Raw genomic sequence first — 21,823 nt, 5'->3', positions numbered from 1 at the left:
TTTTCATGAACTTGTAAATACAGAATCAAAACTGTATCGTATGCCCTTAAGGAATGCACGAAGAAATAACTGTTCTCAGGTCCTGTGTTCATATGTATGTACTAACTCCAAGTATGTTGTAGTAGTTAGTAGTTGTAATCCACTGTCTGTGGCACTACATAGCTTCGTAAACTGACATAATTAATAAACTATTCATTAATATTACGGTATATAGTTGCAAACCCTATCCACTCTGCTGTCTTAATTACCCATACACTTTTATAATTTCAGGTGGGTACGTGCTGACTACCCAGATTTGGATTATGCCTTGGCCAATCATATACTGCAGGATTATGACACTAAAAGGTAATCTATTTCACAACATTATTCTGTTTGTATGACGACTTTTCCTTAATGACATTTACACATTCATTAAATATGCAATACTACTCCCACGATTAGATAAACAACGTAAGCTTAATGTTTACTATGAAATACATTATTTTAGTATAAAAAAAAAACACAATTTTTTTATTGATTATTTAATTTTACATCAGACAGTTGATATTTATAAGTTATTTATGAATGAAATGTTTTTATTATTTATGAGTTAAACTCTGATGCATTTAATGACATAATATGCTGCACTTTAATATTTAGTTAATGTTTTCCAGGTTTGATCTATCAAGCCATATTGATAGGCCTTTGAGACAATGAATAGATAATAAATATTCTACTATCATGACACTGACTTGAAAATCAATAGTAGTTATATAACTTAGAGAAAACCTAAAGCTGTGTTAGGAAACATCCTGAATAGTCTGATTGTCAGATCAGTACATAAAGTTTACATTGCACACAAACCTATAAAGAAAATATAGTAGAAACACAAACAAGAGTAACAAGTGAATGTACCATTTTTATCAAGAATAAAAAGAAAAAATTGAGCCAGCTGTACATTTTTTCTGATCCAGTTTTGTAATCTTTTTAGACTTAGTAACTACATGTACAGACAATTAAGCCAACCAATTTGAAAGCATTCTTAGATCTCTGTCAAATGGTGTCTAGAAACTATTATTGTCTAACTGAAAGTACCGGTAATGAGATTTTCATGTATTTATATGGTGAGGTTTTTTTATTTAAGTTATGAGAGCATGAAGAACTTGTGTGATAAGTACAACAGAACAATAGACAGCTTCAAAAATCTGGTAAGTACTGGTCAAGATAAAAGTTGACCTGTAAAGGCTGTAATACATGTGTATGTTCACAATTTTGAACCAATATAGTATTTTGACACATACTTGTAGTTGAACATACTTTAGAACCTTTAATATATAGGCTTTATGATGTGTACATTTTTGCAGGAGGTATGTAGCACAATGTTTACGTATTTTATCCACTAGCATTATGATATAATTTAACTCCTCTCCTTAAAAGTTCTTTTGGCGAAAAACATTCATGCTTATTAGGAATATTTATCATTTTAACATCTTTGCATGTGGTGTGGAGCTTTGACCAATAAAGTAACTATGTTCTGTTTGTAGAGATTGTTCAATTATAATCTGTATAGACTATTGTTTTTCACTGTTACAAAGTTGCTGGGGCCATTGTTTTTGCATAACAATCCTCCCTGGGATGCCGAAACATCCAGGTTAAAAGGCATTTTCATTTACAGTGCTGATTACATCTGTTTTATGTTGATTTAAATGCAATCCAATCCTTGTGTTTATTTATCCTTGCAAATAGAATAATAATTTTATGTTAAAAGTAAAATTTGTACTCTTTTAATTTTTTTTAGTGGAAAGGGGCCTCTAGACCTAAGAAACAAAGTGACAAAGCGTCCTCAGGGTTACTCAAACACATTCTTCAACAGTGTTATAATATAGCAGTAGAAGATCCAGAAAGATTGAACCAGTATGAACCATTTTCTCCAGAGGTAACATACCTTTTAGTGATTCCAAAATTATTTCTTAAAGTGTTGTATATACCAAGATTATATTTTTCCAGATGTTCAAATGTATGATCAGTTTCTGTGCAGGACTGCAATTCAGATTTTAATTTGTTGTCTTTTTATTTAACTTTCATAAACAAAAGTTTTTCATTATATATGATTTCAGACATTTTGAATGTAAAATTGGGAGTTGTGACAAATTAATTCATTATTGTTCATTCTGAACATGTTTAACACAGTTTTATTGGGTTAAATTCATCACAAGGTCTTTCATCAAGCAAAATCATTGAATCACTCATTATTTACCTATAGTTATATTTACTGGAAATATTCTGTTATGTTCAGGTGTATGGAGAGACATCATATGAACTTGTTGATCAGATGATAAAATCAGTCAATTTTTCTGAGGATGATTACTTTATTGATCTTGGAAGTGGTAAGTTCGTAGTATTGAAACTTTAGATTGGTTTTGATCATAGAAATGGTAAGTTCGTAGTATTGAAGCTTAAGATTGGTTTTGATCTTAAAAGTGGTAAGTGTGTAGGATGTCTTTAGCTTAGATCTGTGTTGATCTTTGATCTCAGAAATGGTAAGTGTTGAGGACTAATTCTTAAAGATTGGGTTTGGTCTTAGAAATGGTAAGTGTTGAGGACTAAAGCTTCAGATTTGTTTTGATATTAATGGTAAGTGGCTAGGACTAATTCTTAAAGATTTGTTTTGATCTTAGAAATGGTAAGTGTTGAGGACTTAGTCTTACAGCTTTGTTTTGATCTTAGAAATGGTAAGTGTTGAGGACTAATTCTTAAAGCTTTGTTTTGATCTTAGAAATGGTAAGTGTTGAGGACTAATTCTTACAGCTTTGTTTTGATCTTAGAAATGGTAAGTGTTGATGTCTCAATCTTATAGATTTGTTTTGACCTTGGAAATGGTAAGTGTTAGACTTTTACTTAAAGATTTGTTTTGATCTTAGAAATGATAAGTTTTGAGGACTAAATCCTAAGATTTGTGTTGATCTTAGAAACAGTAAGTGTAAATGACCAAATCTTATAGACATGTTTTGACATTAGAAGTAGAGTAAGTGTGTAGGACTTAAGATTTGTTTTGATCTTCAAAGTTGAAGTTTGTAGGACTAAATCTTAAGATTTGTTTTGGTCTTAGAAGTGGTAAGTATGTAGGACTTAAACTCACAGATTTGTTTTGAACTTAGAAGTGTCAAGTCCAGTGCATAGTACTAAAGCGTAAGCTTTGTTAAGATTTTAAAAGTGGTAAGTGTGTAAGATTTAATATTTGTTTTCCTCTTAGAAGTGGTAGCTATATAGGTGTGTAAGACTTAATCTTAAGATTTGAGTTGATCTTAGAAGTGGTAAGTGTTAAGAACTTAATCTTGAGATTTGATTTGATCTTAGAAATGGAAAGTTTGTAGTATTGAAGCTTAATATTTGTTTTGAACAGTAAAGACAAAAATGAAAAGCACAATAAAATTTACAAATATGTCAAAGTGCCATGTCATATGTGGTCAAACTTGTCAACTTTTTCCTCAAAGGAGTTTTGTATAAGCTGTAATTGTTTAACACTATAATCAATTAAGATTCACAAATAAGCAATGATAACTGATTGCTATAAAAGTAAAATTAATTTCAGGATGGCATTTGTTTTCCAGGGAAAGCCTGTTTCTTGTAGTATTGAAAACTATGGATGTTGTTATTAGGGCCCCGCCAATGGCGGGTTGCCCTATAGTGATCAGTCTATCCCTCCGTCCGTCTGTCCGTAACACTTTCATGTCCAATCCATATCTAAAGAACCATTATGATTCCATACTTAATACTTAACATGATTATTAACCAACACCAGAGGGTGTGTCATGTTGTATGTACAACTTCCTAGGTCAAAGGTCAAGGTCAAAAACTTTGGTTTCAGTTGACAACCCCGTGTCCTGTGGTGAAGATTGTGTCCGCTCCATATCTAGATAACCATTATGATTTCAAAGTTTATACTTGACATCCATTTTAACAACCACCAGAGGGCGTGTCATGATGTATGTACAACTTCCTAGGTCAAAGGTCGAGGTCAAAAACTTTGGTTTTCGAGTTGACAACCCAGTGTCCTGTGGTGAAGATAGTGTCCGCTCCATATCTAGATAACCGTTATGATTTGAAAGTTTATACTTGACATCCATTTTAACCACCACCAGAGGGCGTGTCATGATGTATGTACAACTTCCTAGGTCAAAGGTCAACGTAAAAAAAACTTTGGTTTCAGTTGACAACCCTGTGTCCTGTGGTGAAGATTGTGTCCGCTCTATATCTTGAGAACCGTTATGATTTCAAATATTATACTTGACATCCATTTTAACCAACACCAGAGGGTGTTTCATGATGTATGTACCACTTCCTAGGTCAAAGGTCTGTCTGTTGGTCTGTCCATCGCTAACAAATTTGATCCACACTATATTTTGAGAGGACAGCTGTTATTATTTCATACTTTATACCTGACAAACATTTTCAACTTATCATATATACTAACCAACACCAGAGAATGTGTCATGTATGCATCCTAGGTCTAAGGTCAGTCTTTCGGTCTGTCCATATGTGACAAATATCAATTGGGCAGCACCTTTAAACATATTGTTCAAACATCAATCAATATATCCAGAAGTCACCTTAGAGTAGTCAACAATGTGTTCACATCATGCCATCATATCACTATTATACTATGAAAGTAAGATGAGAATATTTATCAGTTTTAACTTAAAATCTTAGATCAAAATCACACATGAGACTATGTAATAACTTCAAATAATGCTTCATATCAGATTATCCATACAACTTATTTACCCCACGTTATTGACAGCTGGGCCCACAGAGATGGCTCCCATCTCAATGATATCTAGTTTAAACAACTTGTCTGTAGTATTTTAGGATAATATGTCTACCCTACATCCACATGATTCATTTTATTTCATTAAAACTAAACAATTTAGAACAACCCATTGAAGAATTTAAAATTAAATTTATAATAAAAAAAATCAGTAAAGTATAAAGTTCCTCAACATTTCTGCATAAATTTTAATTTCAAAAGATACCATTTATCTGCAAGTCAGAAATATTTATTTCTGAGTTCCATAACAGAGATTGATATCAGTTAGCTCTACATTTTTCTCTACTTTTCAGCTTCCAATTGAAGCCATTACTGGTGACCTCACCTTGTTTTGAGAATGGTTATCCAGAGTTATTTAAATAAATAGCCGTATGTGTAACTAAATACAACAATAAATATTGGTGTATAGTTGTCATAGGTTATTCTTAAGAAATGGTGCAGAAAAAAACATAAATTTTGTGATTTTTGGTGGGGTTCAACCGTCTTATAAAATCTTTTTAGTCCTAGTTATTTTTTCTTAATGTTGAAAGAAAAAAGTGACATATAATATGAACATCTAGAGAAAACCATTATATTTTATAATAATGACTTATAGATCTATAAAAAAAAAGGACATCAACATTTTCAGCTTTTTCAATTTTCGCTTTTAAATTCCCTTATTTATATTCTGTCAATTTAATAAATGTTATTTTAAAAACTTGTCATTTCCAAACAGAGCAATGAAAAACCTTAAAGCTTACCTGAAAAGATTAGCAGATTATACATGTATTTAGAAATTATTTTCTATTTCAGGTGTTGGTCAGGTGGTTTTACAAGTAGCAGCATCAACACCTTGTAAAATGTGTTATGGTATTGAGAAAGCAGAATTTCCAGCTAAATATGCAATGGTTAGTATGTTTATTTACATAACTTAAATTCTTTAATTAACTATAGCCCCACTACAATGGTTGAGTGAATACATTGTTATGTCTTACTGATTTTCTATCCATCTTTTAAACTTCTGGTCGCTAAGTTTTCTCTGAAACTATATACAAGAGCTTCTTAAAATTTAGTGTCGAGCTTCATGAGAGTATTCCATAAATGGTTGTCATATTATTTCAGTAACTACAAAAAAGGGCTTTCTGAAATTTGAATTACAGCAAAATGACTTTGAGTGTGTAGGTAAAGTTTATATCATTGGTAAGCTTGCTTGCTAGCTGAACCATGAAATCACTATTAGGTTAGGTATACTACCCTCCTTTAGGTCTAGTCCTACAGACAGACAGAGATATATTGATTATCCGTAGAAGTAGTCTACTCTTAAAAGATGGTATTATACCTTACCTAATAATGATTTCCTTGTTAAACTAGGAGCAAGCTAACCAAAGATATTACCTTTACCTTGAGTAATTTTGCTGTAAAGCATCATTCATTAACTTCCTGGTTTTCTGAATACATTAAACTTGTTAATTATTCACAATAATCAATATATTTTTTAACATACAAAATTTGTCTTTATAGACTATGGAAAAAGAGTGCAAAAAGTGGATGAAATGGTATGGTAAGAAACATGGTGACTTTTTAATACAGAAAGGAGATTTTCTGGAAGAAGATGTAAAAGAAAAAATTAATAATGCAACGTATGTTTACAATTATGATATTATACCTTAGTAAAGGTTGCACTTCTGTAAATATAGACAATGCAATTTCACTTGGGAACTCCCTCTATCAGATGAAACATAGATATCATATCTGGGAACAAGTAGATAAAAAAAGAGTTGTGGTATGTGAAACAGCTGTATTTACAAAGTGCAACCTATAGTAGAGTGAATTGTTCTGTTTTGATAGTGAAATTTATGATTCGAAAATAATTGTTATAACTTATACTGACCACTATACACAAAGTTAGACATACTAAAATGTAAGTCCTCAGCCCAGGAAATGCAAAAAAAAGTATATAACAACCATAATTAAATTGTTTGCTGATGAAGGATATCAAATGCTGACCTGATGTGAAATTCAGAAAAAGAGTCCTACTAGCAAATGTGTAGCAATGAGCATAGTTACAATTTAGTATAGTGACAAACACAGATGCCTTGGAAAATGTAATTCTGTTATATAAAGCATCAAATTATTGCATCAGATATATGTAGTGTTCAAAGGTTTTGGTGAAGAAAGGTTGTAATGAGTGATATTATTATGTTTTAGTGTTATTTTTGTAAACAACTTTGCCTTTGGACCACAAGTTGATCATCAGGTGAGAATGATTAAGATGTTTATATAAATTTCATCATAATACTTTCTGACAATTATATATATTTGTTCTTTCTTTCTTTAATATTTTGGAAAGATTTATTGTTTTACCTGTTTTTATGGTAAAAATATATGTATTTGTTTTCTTGTTGTACTAAGTCTACAACAGAGTTAAAGTTGTGAAATATTACAGAGGTGAAGTTTAATTTACATTTAAAGAAGAATCACAGGATTCACAATTTTAGAAATTAAGATTCAAATTTGAAATCTCTAAAGCTTAATGCCGTCAATAAAGGTAAATTTTATAAAGATTAAAATTGAGAATGGAAATGGGGAATGTGTCAAAGAGACAACAACCTGACCAAATAAAAAACAACAGCAGAAGGTCACCAACAGGTCTTCAATGTAGCGAGAAATTCCCGCACCCGGAGGCGTCCTTCAGCTGGCCCCTAAACAAATATATACTAGTTCAGTGATAATGAACGCCATACTAATTTCCAAATTGTACACAATAAACTAAAATTAAAATAATACAAGACTAACAAAGGCCAGAGGCTCCTGACTTGGGACAGGCGCAAAAATGCGGCGGGGTTAAACATGTTTGTGAGATCTCAACCCTCCCCCTATACCTCCAACCAATGTAGAAAAGTTCATTTTGTAGTAAAAAAAATTATATTAGAATATCAATTGAATGTTTTTTTTTATTACAGTTGAAGTTAAGATTTGCCAACATGAAGGAAGGAGCCAAGATAGTTTCATCTAAAGCATTCTGTCCTCTCAATTTCCGCATAACAGATAGAAATCTAAGTGGTAGGTTCTAATATTAAAGAGAAAAGTCTATTTCATTATGTTAGCAACATCAATTCCGGGCTTTTTATATATGTTTGGATGATAAAATTATGACAAATTGCAAAAATTGCTATACATAAATTGGGACAGTTATTTCTGAAAAATTAAATTTTGGAAATACGTATTCTGCCAGTGAATTACTTCTGAAAATTTGTAAATATGAAATGATATAGGGGAGATAATCATTTACAAAAATAATAAAAAGAATCTATAAGATTTGATGAAAACAGGGGGAAAAAATTGCTAATGAAATTATAATAATGAAAGTACAGCAATTATATAGCAATAACAATTTTAAAAAAATAGAGTTTGCCCAGAGATTATTTTCTTTAAACTCTTGTAAAAAAATTCTTGTAAGGTCTTTTTATTCAATTCCTCTACATGATTTCTTATGAATACAAATATATTTATGCTGTCAACATTTAAAATACTGCTTCCTAAATGTTGTATAATGAACAATTTTGTTTGCATGATAATTTTAAATGTAGAATAGTCTTCATACATGTACATGTTCTAATAAGGAAGCTCATTTCATTTGCCAAATATTTCCATTTCTTTTTCATAGACATGTGGCAGTTAAAAATGTATGTCATAAGATTACTGAAATGTATTTTAGCATTACTTATTTACTGGAGAAGAAAGCAGACTTCATCTGTGAAAGATAATCAAAATGTTTTTACAGCATTCTTCATTAAATAAACTTAAACTTTTCCCCGACAGACATTTGGATGACAGTTATTCCAATTTTAGATAAAAATTAAAATTTGTACTCTTTATTATTATATTTTGCATTAAATGTAAATTTATCTTCATATTGATTTGGAGGGATGGGTTAGACAAGTTGGTAATCAGTTGTAATTTCTGTGAATTATTTAGTTACAAAAATGACATTAATTTAACAGTTGTTTTATAAAATTGACATCAATTAAACCATAAAACTTGTCATATCATTTTGATATCATAACAATACAAACATTTTGTAGTGATGAATGTCTTCGACGAAGAGTGCTTCCTAGATATCATGTTCATTAACTTTGTTGTTACATTAACCAGCATGTTATGGCCAATCATTTTACAGATATTGGAGCTATAATGCATGTAGAAGAATTGTCTCCTTTACGAGGAGGTGTATCTTGGACCGGCAAACCAGTCATTTATTATCACCATACTATTGATAGGACACTGGTGAGTCAGGAGTTAGCTCCCTTTGGAGACCACTGTTATGTTGTTTGATGTTCAAAATCATGTCTCCTGCAAATTTTATAGTACTTCTAGATCACAAGTTTATTAGAATTCATTTAATAAGCTCTATTAGGAATAAATTTTTAAAAGTTTATTAGTTTAATTCGCATGTTTATCCTCAAAGAACTGCAACGAATTATTCCTTTATTTAGTTAAGTCAAGGTAAAATCTGCAGAAAACATAATTTTAGTTTGCATTATATTCTTAAGAAGTTTTCAGTTTCTCAAGTTTAATTGTGATTTGTAATAATATGGATCAGTTTATTGTCTTACCTAAGTGTAGCAGCAAGCTTATATATCTTTTGTTGATCACAAATGGAACATTAAACTTTAGAAACTGAAAGCTTGAGTGTTTGGTTACAGTAAGGTTGTAGCTAGATACTTTGATGGGTCTAAGCTCTTGACTTGCATTACAGACATTGGTACAATAATGCACGTAGCAGAGCTGTCCCCGTTAAGTGGTGCAGTGTCATGGACGGGGAAACCCTTTGCCTACTTTGTACATACAATTGATAGAACATTGGTGAGTACATCGTCACTGTCAATCATTTTCATTATGGTCGGGTAGAAAGTTTCATCTTCATCATGTTCAGGTAGATTAGTATCAATGTTGTAAACATCATCATCATTTATATTATTACAATAGACCACTTTCGAGTTCATCCGTCACCGGCAAAAACTCGTCAATTATGCACGCCTTTATGACGTCATTTACCAGATAGAGGGGCTCGCCTGTATCCCTGCACTAATTACGTTCATCAAGTGTCTTAGTGATCGTCTTTGTGCAGGATAAACTAGAAATAATGGTTGCTCTGTAGGTACTTACTGACAATTCCCTAATGACAGCAGTGTTGATTGTCAATTTTGAGAATTCAATTTGCCGAATAATTCGTACAATATAGAATTATAGTTTTCCAACCACTCGCTCAACATTGGAAGGAAGTGACGACGCCCCTAAACGCACAAATGACGGTGATAAAGGCGCGTATAATTGACGAGTTTTTTCCGGTGACGGATGAACTCGAAAGTGGTCTATTATTATACATACTGTAAACTAACTTATTTTCACAGATACTCATTTCGCGTTAAGCCCTTTCTAGCCAATTTCGCAGGAATTTAATCTCGTGATTCTCAAATTCACATGATGTAGATAAATAATGAAAACCTCAAGTTTTACATTTTCATAATGATTTATTATCACAATATTTTTCTACTCAAGAAGAAAATTAATTGATTGCAAAAATTAGTTGGTTTACAGTATGTATTATTGGTGGAAACAACTTATAACATATTACATATGGAGTTTGTTCTGTTTTAAAAATTCTTACATGTATTTAAAGCAAATGTTTGAAGTGTAACAAGAATGAAACAGACCTTTAAGAATGAACACAATATGTTAATACGACCATATGTTGACCAATGGTTCAATGTAACTATTGTCCCTGTTTTAAATATATCAAATCTGCCTGTCGAAAGACCTTGTTGAGTATTGTTTCATAGATAGATTATGAAATTATAAGAAAAAAGTAAAACAAAAGACAGAAATATGTGAAACAATACATCTGATGAATGTACTTAAATGAGTGTTGAAAATATGAAAGACTTCTATGAAAAGTTTGTGGGTCCATCAGCAAGTTTTGCACTTTCAAAAATTTCTGGATAGTATAACCTTTAGCTACATTACTTACATGACTTATTATACACAAAAAAGAAAAATGAGAAAGAATAAAAATTCAACCACTCATTTAGAACTTCCATATTTGTTTTTCATCATAGCCTATCTACATCTAATAGAGTTCATAAAGGCATAGGGCAAATCTCAATTAGACAGCAACCCAGTAAGATACACTTTTAGGATTTTGATATGTTGAGACCAAGTACATTTTTTATTCAAATCAATATAACATGATGAGAAAGTATCATTCAAGTTCTATGGTTTTCTAAGGTTTGCAACATAGTGATTTCTCTTGTATTTTCAATCATTTATAGACTCAAGATTAATTTGACGGCTCAATTTATCTTTTCTTATATTGATGCAGGCCCGTAGCCAGGAATTTCCAAAGGGGGGTTCGTTTGACTCACAAACTCGACTTTAACAGTCACAATTCGAACAGAACATCGACTTTAACAGTGCTTATTTGTTTTCAAGGGGGGGGGGGTTCGTCCGAACCCCCCCTGGCTACGGGTATGTGATGTACCAAATATGACATTATCAGTTATGCTATCATTATATCTTTGCAGTTGGAAAAATACTTCCTGAAATTGAAAAATCCTAAGATGAAGGTTAGTATTTACACAAAAGAACATCAACTTAGAATAAGGGTGTGTTTGATTCAGCTAATGATATGATAATTGCTCTCAGTATTAAACATTTTGGTTCCTAACATTTTTTATTTGTTGAGGAATGGATTAAATTCAAACCAGCATACCTGCCAACTGTCACTATTTGCAGGGGATTTCCCCCCATGGAGGTTCCCAAATTAAAATTTTAAAAGAGCAATTTTGTCCACAATTTAAGCAAAACAATTAATTTTCCAATGAATTCAGGCTTACACAAGTATGAAGAAGACAAAAAACAACATTGAAATTTATTTGAAGGCCCCCTTGAAGGTTTTTTTTAGACTTATGACAGTCATCTTGCACGCAAAAACCCCATGGGCATTTTGAAAAGTTGGCAGGTATTAACCAGACTTATGCTGACATTGTCCACTTATAGGACATTATTGTCAATTTAGGATTAGAATTGTTCTAAATCTTAGGAAACTCTTTCTCCTTGAAGATATCTTATCAATAAATCAAACTTGAAATCTTTAACAAGCTTTTATAAATAATGCTCCTTTTCCAAACCCTTAAACCATTTATATGTCAGCAAATATAAGCAGCACAAATATTCACACGATTTTAAGAACCTACTTTGTGTTATGTCTATTGAGAGAAGGAAAACCTATTTGTTTGTTCCTATTGACAAGAACTTTTGCACACTTTAATCAGCCTTATGTTATTTGGCATTTGTGAAACACAGGAAAGTTATTGACAATTTTACTTGATAGATATAACATAGTCTTGTACCAATATTTTATAGGATGAGGAAGAAGTTAGAAGAGACAGAAGAGGAAGGTTATTAGAAAAGAAGGTCAATGAAATGAACAAGGTGAGAATGTTTTTATACATTTAAAAGAAAAATTGTAATTAAAAATCCAATTGAATTGCAGATGGTGAATAGAAAATACATATTCAACTTAAAATCACCTTGCTTGAAAATGATAAATATTGATTAAGATGAACAGCTGATGTAAAACATTGGTAACACCTGGGTTGACAGATTTATTTATAAACAATGTGTTTTACAGGATGAAACAAAGAATGGTGTGATCAAAACCAAGAAAGGAAAAGATAATTGTTCAGCCATCCGTACAATAGACTTTGACAGTAACAGTAATGCCAGTACAATAATCAGTGATACAACAGACGAGAATATCCAGGTACAGGGACCCACAACTCGCCGACAGTGGTCAGAGTTGGTGTCCAAACCTAAATCTGATAGTGCTTCAATGGTGGCCTCCTCTAATGAGGAAGAGGATAGTGTTATAAGTGAGGCAACAACCGGGTCCCTTTCTCAGGTTTGTTGTCCTCGTTTAGAAGTGTTGGTTTACTTGTTGGTTGTTTGTTTTGTTTTCTCTATGTTGGTAGCACTACTAAAGATATCTTCCAAGAAAAATTTGTGAGAACATTTTGGTCATTTTTTATGCCTAGAAATTTTGTGTCCTATCATCTAACCATTCCAAGCCTTACCACACGTTAGGAGAGAGTTATTAGTTTTGATAAATGGTATTTATTATCATTATAATATTTCTTCTTTAAAAATTGGTATTAAATCTATTCATTGAAACCCATAGTAATTTAATATTTATACACAATCATTTTGGTAAATTTACATGCAGTAGTATAAAATGAATGCCATGCTCAATTTATCCTTAATTTAAATTATTAAGACATGTCAAGTCGAAGATTTTTAATGGGTCACCTTAAACAGAGTTCGCGAAAACTTCGTTTGACCCGTCGGACATTGGACCGACAAAGCAAAATTATTTGTCAGTCCTACAAAATTTTTGCCAGTCCTAAAAAAATCTGTCAATGTGATCCTAATATAAAATAATAACATATTTTATCCAAAAATATCTTTATTATTATTTTTAGTTTTATTTTTCACAGCCACGGACAAATTAATAATGAAGGACACGTTCTGTTCTTCTGATTGTTCTTATAGTCATCTTAACTATCAATTTCATCAACTGACTCATTTTCTCAGTATTTGTTATCTCCATCTAAGATTTCAATCGCCGATTGTTTGCCAAGAACAAATTTAGCAGGCCACGTGTAGATCGGCACAAAGTTTTCCATAGGTTTCAGCTTGTCTATAATAACAGGAATCCAGTACCGGAAATAACCTGCAGGTACATCTGAAGACCGATGTAAACACGTATTAGAATTAGTTGCGATACAACTAATTACCGATAAAAAGGGAACTACAACGGCCGTTTTTACATCGGTCATCAGGACCGGCACTAGGTTTCAAAATACTGGTCCGAGCCTCATTTTGGCGGTCAGGACCGACAGGACCGACCATTTTCGCGAACTCTGCTTAAAGTCGAGAAAGTATATCTACATTAACTTTCCTTCAATATTTGTCTCTAATTAAATTTTTGTAATTAACTATAAAATGAAGAAAACAGAGAATACAGTTTTCTGTTTCATTTGGTTTGTTGGTTTTATTGTCTGGTTTAAATGCATGGTGACAGTTTGTTTGTAATTGTTTATTTTAGAGGAGGTTCACATTCATTGCTAATTTTGTGTTAATACTATATTTTTATTTTTACACACATTGTGATAATATGTCCTATGCTTAGAATTAATAATTTAATCATTGATTAAAACATTTTTCTATACATTTCAAAATAAAAGTTTAAAATAAAAGAAAGAATTACTTGAATGTTCAATTTTTTAAATAGACGCTTTTTTTTTTTAATTTATCTAATAAAGCTTGTTTTTTCAAATAAAACAGACAAATGCATTAGCATAATATAATGTGATATTTTTATAGTCAAACATAGAACTTGATGTTGAGATGGCACAGAAAGTAAAGGAAGAACTAAAGAAAAATGGAACAACAAAAAGGTTACAGAATGGACGTCACAAAAGGAAAAGAGATGTTCCTAATGGTAAATATAAGCTTTATTGTTTGGAAAATAACATTTCATTTATATAAAAAAAAGTTTGGAATTTATTTGTTGACTTGTGATAAGGTTTGATATATATGATTTAATTTAAATCAGGACTTCCTTTGAAATCACATTGGAATTTGGTTATTAATAAATAGGGGGAAAAAACCTAGAAACGTAAAACTGTTGCTATATTTAGGGACTCAACAGTCCTCCTTTCATATACTAAAATTTAATAAAACATTTTTCTCTTACCTTTTGCATCAAGGTTAATTATTTGTTTGTAATTTCCAGGAAGAGCAAAAAGAACAAACTTTTCTACAGCAAAATCAAGAGCTGCAAATAGAAACAAGAAGAAAGAGAAAGTACTTGCATTGGATAGTTTGAATCTATTACATACACACACCCTTATGTCAACATCAAATTCAGGTAAGATACTTATTCTTCAGTGCTGAGGCACTGCTAAATTTAAAAGATACATATTGATTATATATTTTTTTGAATTATGAAATTGTAAAAAGACTGGTTGCTGCAACTCTTAGCTTGCAAAGTTTAACTTTAAAGAATTCCTCATTTTGTTGTGATGCTCAAAACTCTTGTTATACATTTGTGTCCAAGATTTCTAGTTACATGCATACCTGTTGAAGGTTATTCCATACATATGTGTAATATGCACTAAAATCTTTATATGTCAGTTATAATACTATGATGAGTTAAATAGTATTTGAGAATGTAATATTTTAACATGTCAGGAATTTGATATGTCCTGAAGATGTAGTTAAACAAATGTATTTCCTTTATGTTATATTTTTAAGGCAATAATGAAATTTAACCATGTTTTGTAGCTTCTCCCGAGAACCAGAAGAACTGGAATGATAGAAGTATGACTGGTGTATCCTCTAGTTGTTTTAAAGCCATGACACAAGATCATACTATTTCTAGATTGGAGACAGAGCAGGCCTTACATCAACTGTTAGGTAAGGCAAATTATCTGGTCAAGGATCTAAAAGTAAATTTGATTTTTGCAGGCTGTGAAATTCTACTGATTAAAAATTTATCTTAGAATACAATTGGTTTGATTAACTTGTGTCTTATCCTATTTGTGATACTTTGCAAATAAAATATATGTTTGAACTAAACTCTATTGATCAACATGAGTTGTTTGGTTGCTATCTATGAATAGTTGGTTACCCCACATTTCCTTATTATTGTTATATTGTTGTTTATTTTAGAAAAGGAATCCTTTGAGAATAGGGAGAAAATAGGGTGTTTGATCTATTCACCATGAACAATCTATCCTTGTAGGACACATAATAATTAAAGTGTTGTTATGACTTACTCCATCGTGATGTTGATGGATGAAGATTATGAAAAGAAATACTTTAAATTAACACCTCAGTTAAAATGAAACACTCATCATTATACATTTATATCAACATGTATTACTTAAAATTATTTTATTTCTCAGTATTATTTTTTTTTTTTTTATTTTAGAGTTGTTTAAGCAGCAGTATTCACAGTTCATGTCTTATATGCAGACACCTCAGTATAGAGTATCTTTGCAGCAACAAATTGAGCAAGAAAGGGTAAATATTTTTTATTAAGTTAAATTTTAGGTTTTATATGTTTTGTTGTAGCCACAACTTGTAATGGAATAAAGAATGCTTGAGTGATTCATAGATGTTTGCTTAAAGTCCAGTAGCAAGGGTTGCATGTATATTCAAGACTAATAAAAGAAGTTTTGGAAGAAATATAGTTCATATAACAGTTTAAAGAATTTAAAAATCTACCCTAAAAAAATCATTTTATATAATAGGTATTGTACAATTTCAACATTTCAACATTTGGGAAAGGTTTTATTAATAGATAACCTTCAAGTTTACATAAGCAGAATTAAAATGTACCATGTGAAGCTGTGTGTTGTCATATAAAAATAAGATGTGGTAAGACTGCCTATGAGACTACTCTTCACAAGAGACCAAATGACACAGAAACTAACAGCTGTAGGTCACCGTACAGCCTTCAATAATGAGTAGAACCCATCAGTTTTTCTAATGAAGCTTCCTTTAACTAAACATAAACTTGCCCATTTCAAAAATGCAAAGTTTATAAAATTAAATGCATGTTTACATTTGTTCAATTGGAATGAAGCTTTTTTTTTTTTTTTTACAGAATGAATTTTTTTTTTTTTTTTTTTACAGAATTGCATACTATGGTATTAAATGTTAGGAATAAATTTAAAAAAAGCAACTGTCAAAATAGACAAAACTTTTATTTTCTTTCAATGGGTATAAGTATAAGCTATTTTCATAACACTATGTTTTAGGAAAAACAACAGAAATTGAAAGCCAAAGTACAGCAGTTAGATAAACATATATCTAGTATACAAAAAGAAAGTGTAGGACATCTACAAGCAAGATTAAAAGAGGTTTGTTATTACACATGGCCTGCAATAAACAGCAGGATTTTTTATATAAATTAAGATGTGCTATGATTGCTTATGAGACAACTCTCCCTCAGACATAAGTCACTGTCATGTATTATATTTCATTGTCCTGAAAGCTCATGTTTCTTTAATGATACCCCTGCTTTAATAAAAGTGGGGGTATACAGGGATCTCCATGGATGAAAATTGAACCATGGAGGAACTTTCACCATTACAAACCCTGTCTACGCTGTACAGTGTAGCGCGATCGGAAGTATTTTATCCCGCCATACAAGGAATGGTGAACATGCTAATTCATTTCTTATTTAAATTATATTTATTTGAATTTTCATTATAGAATTAGAAGTATCAATATTTTCATTTATTGCCGTTTTTAACCATTCAAATGCCAAGTCTTCATGGTCCCCCCTTAGTCAAGAATGACCTGTCATGAAGGTCCCCATGTAGATTTCTTGTATTTTTGGTAATTGTTATGGCGGTTAAAAATCATATGATGTGCCATCATGTGGAGCTTATTTTTCACGGACACTGTCAAATTCAGAACCCATTACCGGTATGGCTGATTTGCAGCAACAACAAAACGATTCGTACGGGTTATGTAAAAGGTTAAAGAGATTTGTAAAGCAAACGTTGACAAATGAAGAGGTTTTTAATGACTTTATCTGGCAAATTGATGCTGTGCAACATACATCTTTCGAGTCTGAATAGAAACCGGAAACGCGGATGTATCAATTTGATTGTAATATACGAAATGAATTCGGAATTAAGATACGATATTTCTTTACAGGAAATATTTAAGTTTTTACTTTTAAACTTTTAAAGTAATTTTAAATTATCGTTACAGCAGTACTCGAGTTATTTGCGATGAAATAATATTTACTGTTTTGCGTCTTATTTTGTACTTCTTAAAAAGGGGCATGCTGATTGCGTAAGTCAAAATAAAGCACGTGTTCGACTTATTAAACTATTTTCTTTGTAACTGGATTATTAATTTATTTATTTAATCTAAATTATCATAATCATTTGCTGAAACTTAGTTGATTAATTCGACAATTGGTCGTCTATCCTCAGATAGTATTCTCCTGTCTGGTTTGTTGATCTACCTGTACAAGCTCAGGTACAAGTGATTAGCGATCTTAATCCGGATATCCCTCAGGCGTTAGAACTGTATTGGATTAAAACATAAAAAGCCTAAGGGTTATGCAATTACATGCATTTGATTATAATTGATAAAAAAATGGCGTCAGGCTACAAAAAACGATGAAGTTTTGAACGATGGCGGAAGAGAGTTTAACGATGGCGGAAGAGAGTTTAACGATGGCGCAAGGCAATTTAACGATGGTGCGAGTCATTTGACGATGGCGCAAGACATTTGAACGATGGCGGGGCGCCATCGTTAAACAGGCCATGGAGATCCCTGGGTATACTGTTTTACATTCATCTGTCCTATAAATACTTTTCTTTTTGCATCTTTCTCTGGAACTAAATCATAAGGATTTCTGAAATTTGGTTTTGAGGGTTATATAACTTGTCTATACAATGTGATGCATTTGCAAATTCATCACTCGGCAGCTTCCTTGGTGGGCAAGGGTATCATCAGTAAGCAGTAGCTTACAGTTTCAGTTGTTGTGTTATTCAAAGGTCTTGCAGTATGGGTTTATACAAGTCAAATTAAACAGATTTCATTGTTGGATATTTATTTCATTATAAACTATAAAAAAAATAAAGATCCATTTAAATATACAATATTTATCTTTTCAGCTTGGTATACAAGCATCAACTCCAGCTGAATTCTTGTTGCAGGCTAAACGTATCGTACTGGAACACAAGGAGTTGGAGGGACAAGTGAGTACCGTAGAACAACAAATTAAACATGTGGAGAAAATAAGTCTGGTACGTCTGTATTTACATTTAGATGTCATCATCATCAGTCATGCATGAATTCATCAAGGAAGAGGTCATAACTCATTTGTCATGCATGAGTAAATACAGAGTATCATCAGGGGAAAAAAACTGTAAAAATAAAAGAAACTTCCTTTATGTTTATACTTTAAAATACTTCATTTGCCTCATGACTCCTGTGTTGATTTGGTTTGTAAACAGATGATCCTCTGATAGTTTTTCATCAGATTAATATTTATTGTCAAATGTCTGTCGGTATCTGATCTGATTAAAATATAGGACTTGTATCCAGGCTCTGCTGAAGAAAAACTGGCAAGAGTCTATTCTGCTTGTTATTATGGTAATTATTACATCGGCCAAGAAAATTTCTGCCTCCATATGTTTTTTTTAAGATTTATATTATTACGCCAAAACAATTCGATCAAGAAAGGTCATTAAAACAAAGTAGAATAGTAATTGTGAGATTTTGTATGGCGAGCATGGGGCAAAGATCTGTATCTTTATTAGATTGATCAGTATCATTCATCTTAAACCTTATTTGTTTACTTCAAATCTCATTAACTTGTTCTTTTTTTTTCTTTGTTTAATGCAGAAAATAAAACATTGTATAGATTCACATTATTAACATAGAACTGTGCCATATGCTAAACAGACAATTCATTCTTTATTCCATTAGATATTGCTTTGTAACATTCCTAAACATGTATATATTAAGATGAGCATGGTAAATAATCTAAACATTTGAAAAACATAATTTTTGTCTGTTGAATAATTTTTTCTGCCTTCCTTTTGTTCAAGTTTTGATTTAAATTGTGTTCTGTTGTAAGCCTAAAGGACAGTATTTTACTTTAAAATATGAGTATGCAAGTGAGGGGTGGGGATTATAATAAACTTTAGGGGGGACACCATTTCACCTAGTGTATATTATATCAGACACTAATGTATAAGAAAATTAGCTAGTTTACTTCTATACATGGAAAAATATTAATTAAATTTCATGTATTTTTTGTAAATCTTTAGGAAGACTTCTGACAAGAATTTGATATGAAAAAGTAAAAATAAAAAGTATTTGACATTTGATAGATAAAAACTTGGGGAATAAAAAACATGACTTCGCTAAACATGTGCGAAAATTATACCAATAGCCAAAAAAATCCTTCTTTTTGCCAGTTAAAAGGATTTTGAATTGAATACAAAAAGATCTTGCAGATCTGCTAATAATTTGATATATATTTGCATAAAAATTGGATATTTTGAAACAAATGTTCAATTTATTATAATTATGTTTCAGTTGGATGGTGGTACAAATGTGCTGGCAGATAAAACAACTAAACTGAATGGAATCAAGGTATGTTATAGCACAAGACAAGATTCAATATTTTGGTGAAGATTTATTTCAGAAAATCAAGCTTTATATTTTATTATTCATCCATAAAAAGCTTTAAAAATATTGTGAAGTGAAACTTAATTTAAAGAAATAAAAGTTGTGTCTTCGTGTCGTATCAATGGCAACATACATCATATAAAAATAAAATAACGATAATTTAGCACCACTTAAATATATTTTGTTTCTTGTAGAATGGCTACCACACAACAGAACCATTACCTGATATCATAATGAAGGAAGTAAATGCATCATATACACAGAAAAGGAAACTTGTCAACAAAGTCAAACAACTAGAGGCTGAAGTTACAGAATTAGAAAAGAAAAACAATAATATTCAGAAAGAAAATAGGATCAAAGTAGAACAAGAAAATAGAATAAAAATAGAAGAAGAAAATAAGATAAAAGTGGAGCAAATTAAAATTGAAAAGAAAAAAATACAAAAGGCAGCTACTTCAGATAAATCAGGGATTGACATTAAAACAGTGATTCATCCAACCATAACTCAGCCAGCTGCTCAGTATGTCCATACCAAGACTCAGGCATCATCTAATACTCATAATAGTATCTCAGGAAAAGCCAATCATTCCATATATATAGAACCTAAGAAGGAAAGGCTACCTACTACAGGTTCTACTCAGGTCAACATGCCAACATTTAGATCTCTACTTCAAGCAACTGGTGAACAAATGAAAAATCAAGAGGAATCCAAAAGGAAGATTCAAATACTGATGAATCCTAATCCAAAAATAGGATCAAAAGTTAAACCAATAAAACCCAATCCTGTCCAGTTGAATGGGGCACATAAAATTGTTTATTTAGTCAAAGATAACACAGTTCCTGCCATTGGAACAAACAGAACATTACTGAATACAATCAAAGATGCAAATGCACGTCCTTCTCTGCCTATCAGTATTCCATTAGATCATCTACCGAAAGATGAGTTACGGGAAAAAATAAAAAACAGTTCAGTGAAACCTGATATCAATGATAGGCCAAAACAAGTAATTGATATGGACTCTATGTATTCTCCAATTAGTCGACCAAGTAGTCAGGGTAGTACCACAGATACAGCAGAAGAACCACAGCCACATTACCAACCTGAGCAAAAGATATTCCAACAAAATAAACAGCCGTATCATATCATATACCCAATGGCTTCCAAGCCATCAAATTTCACTGTTAATAACTTTGTAGAAAGTGTCGTCAAAAATGAAATGGGTCGTTCTCCCAAACAGCAAATAATATTTAATGGAGCTAAGAAAGAAAGTCAAACTGTCAATAGTTCACAAAGTGATAAAATTCTAGCCGAAGCATTGTTACAAATGTCAAAAGCACAGAGCAAAGCTCCAACAGGACAACAGTTTCCTTCCTATGTTACTAAGGTTTATGTTGCTCAACAGAACACCAACAATAGTGCTGATAATCAGAAATTAAAACGCAAACGATCTGACTTGGCACAAAGTCCAGAGAAAAGGAAAATGCCTTATAAACCAACTGTTAATTCCAGTCCATTAAGTTCCATTCCATCACTGATGAGTATAGCTACTAGACCGATCGGTATCACAGCCCTTAATACACCAGAGAAAATATCATCAGAAAAACCTATTGTTCATACTACTAATAATAAAAGTAAGTATAACAAACAGACATTAAATGTAACACTTTGTACACTCAGAAAAAAATAACTGCAACAAATATGTTTTAAATGGCTTTGGAGTAGAGAGGATTGAAAGAAATGGT

General features: G+C 31.5%; 1 protein-coding gene across 4 annotated transcripts in view; it reads left to right on the top strand.

The window, feature by feature from the left end:
• LOC134691571 (histone-lysine N-methyltransferase, H3 lysine-79 specific-like) overlaps positions 1-21,823 on the top strand; it is a 36,916-nt gene that overhangs the window by 9,878 nt on the left and 5,215 nt on the right. The window contains exons 3-22 of one of the 4 annotated variants that reach the window (XM_063552139.1): positions 271-345; positions 1,124-1,187; positions 1,778-1,915; positions 2,276-2,366; positions 5,600-5,694; positions 6,308-6,426; positions 6,995-7,043; positions 7,750-7,849; positions 9,546-9,652; positions 11,371-11,412; positions 12,212-12,280; positions 12,480-12,749; positions 14,231-14,348; positions 14,643-14,777; positions 15,194-15,325; positions 15,843-15,934; positions 16,675-16,776; positions 18,556-18,687; positions 19,988-20,044; positions 20,275-21,712. In XM_063552139.1, the coding sequence (XP_063408209.1) occupies positions 271-345; positions 1,124-1,187; positions 1,778-1,915; positions 2,276-2,366; positions 5,600-5,694; positions 6,308-6,426; positions 6,995-7,043; positions 7,750-7,849; positions 9,546-9,652; positions 11,371-11,412; positions 12,212-12,280; positions 12,480-12,749; positions 14,231-14,348; positions 14,643-14,777; positions 15,194-15,325; positions 15,843-15,934; positions 16,675-16,776; positions 18,556-18,687; positions 19,988-20,044; positions 20,275-21,712 (3,425 nt within the window). Of the gene's footprint in view, positions 1-270; positions 346-1,123; positions 1,188-1,777; positions 1,916-2,275; positions 2,367-5,599; positions 5,695-6,307; positions 6,427-6,994; positions 7,044-7,749; positions 7,850-8,966; positions 9,074-9,545; positions 9,653-11,370; positions 11,413-12,211; positions 12,281-12,479; positions 12,750-14,230; positions 14,349-14,642; positions 14,778-15,193; positions 15,326-15,842; positions 15,935-16,674; positions 16,777-18,555; positions 18,688-19,987; positions 20,045-20,274; positions 21,713-21,823 lie in introns of all 4 variants that reach the window. The other 3 variants (XM_063552161.1, XM_063552154.1, XM_063552146.1) reach the window with 3 other exon arrangements.

Source organism: Mytilus trossulus, chromosome 1 (assembly GCF_036588685.1).
Source record: "Mytilus trossulus isolate FHL-02 chromosome 1, PNRI_Mtr1.1.1.hap1, whole genome shotgun sequence".
NCBI lineage: Eukaryota > Metazoa > Mollusca > Bivalvia > Mytilida > Mytilidae > Mytilus > Mytilus trossulus.
This window is presented reverse-complemented; position numbering and strand designations above follow the sequence as displayed.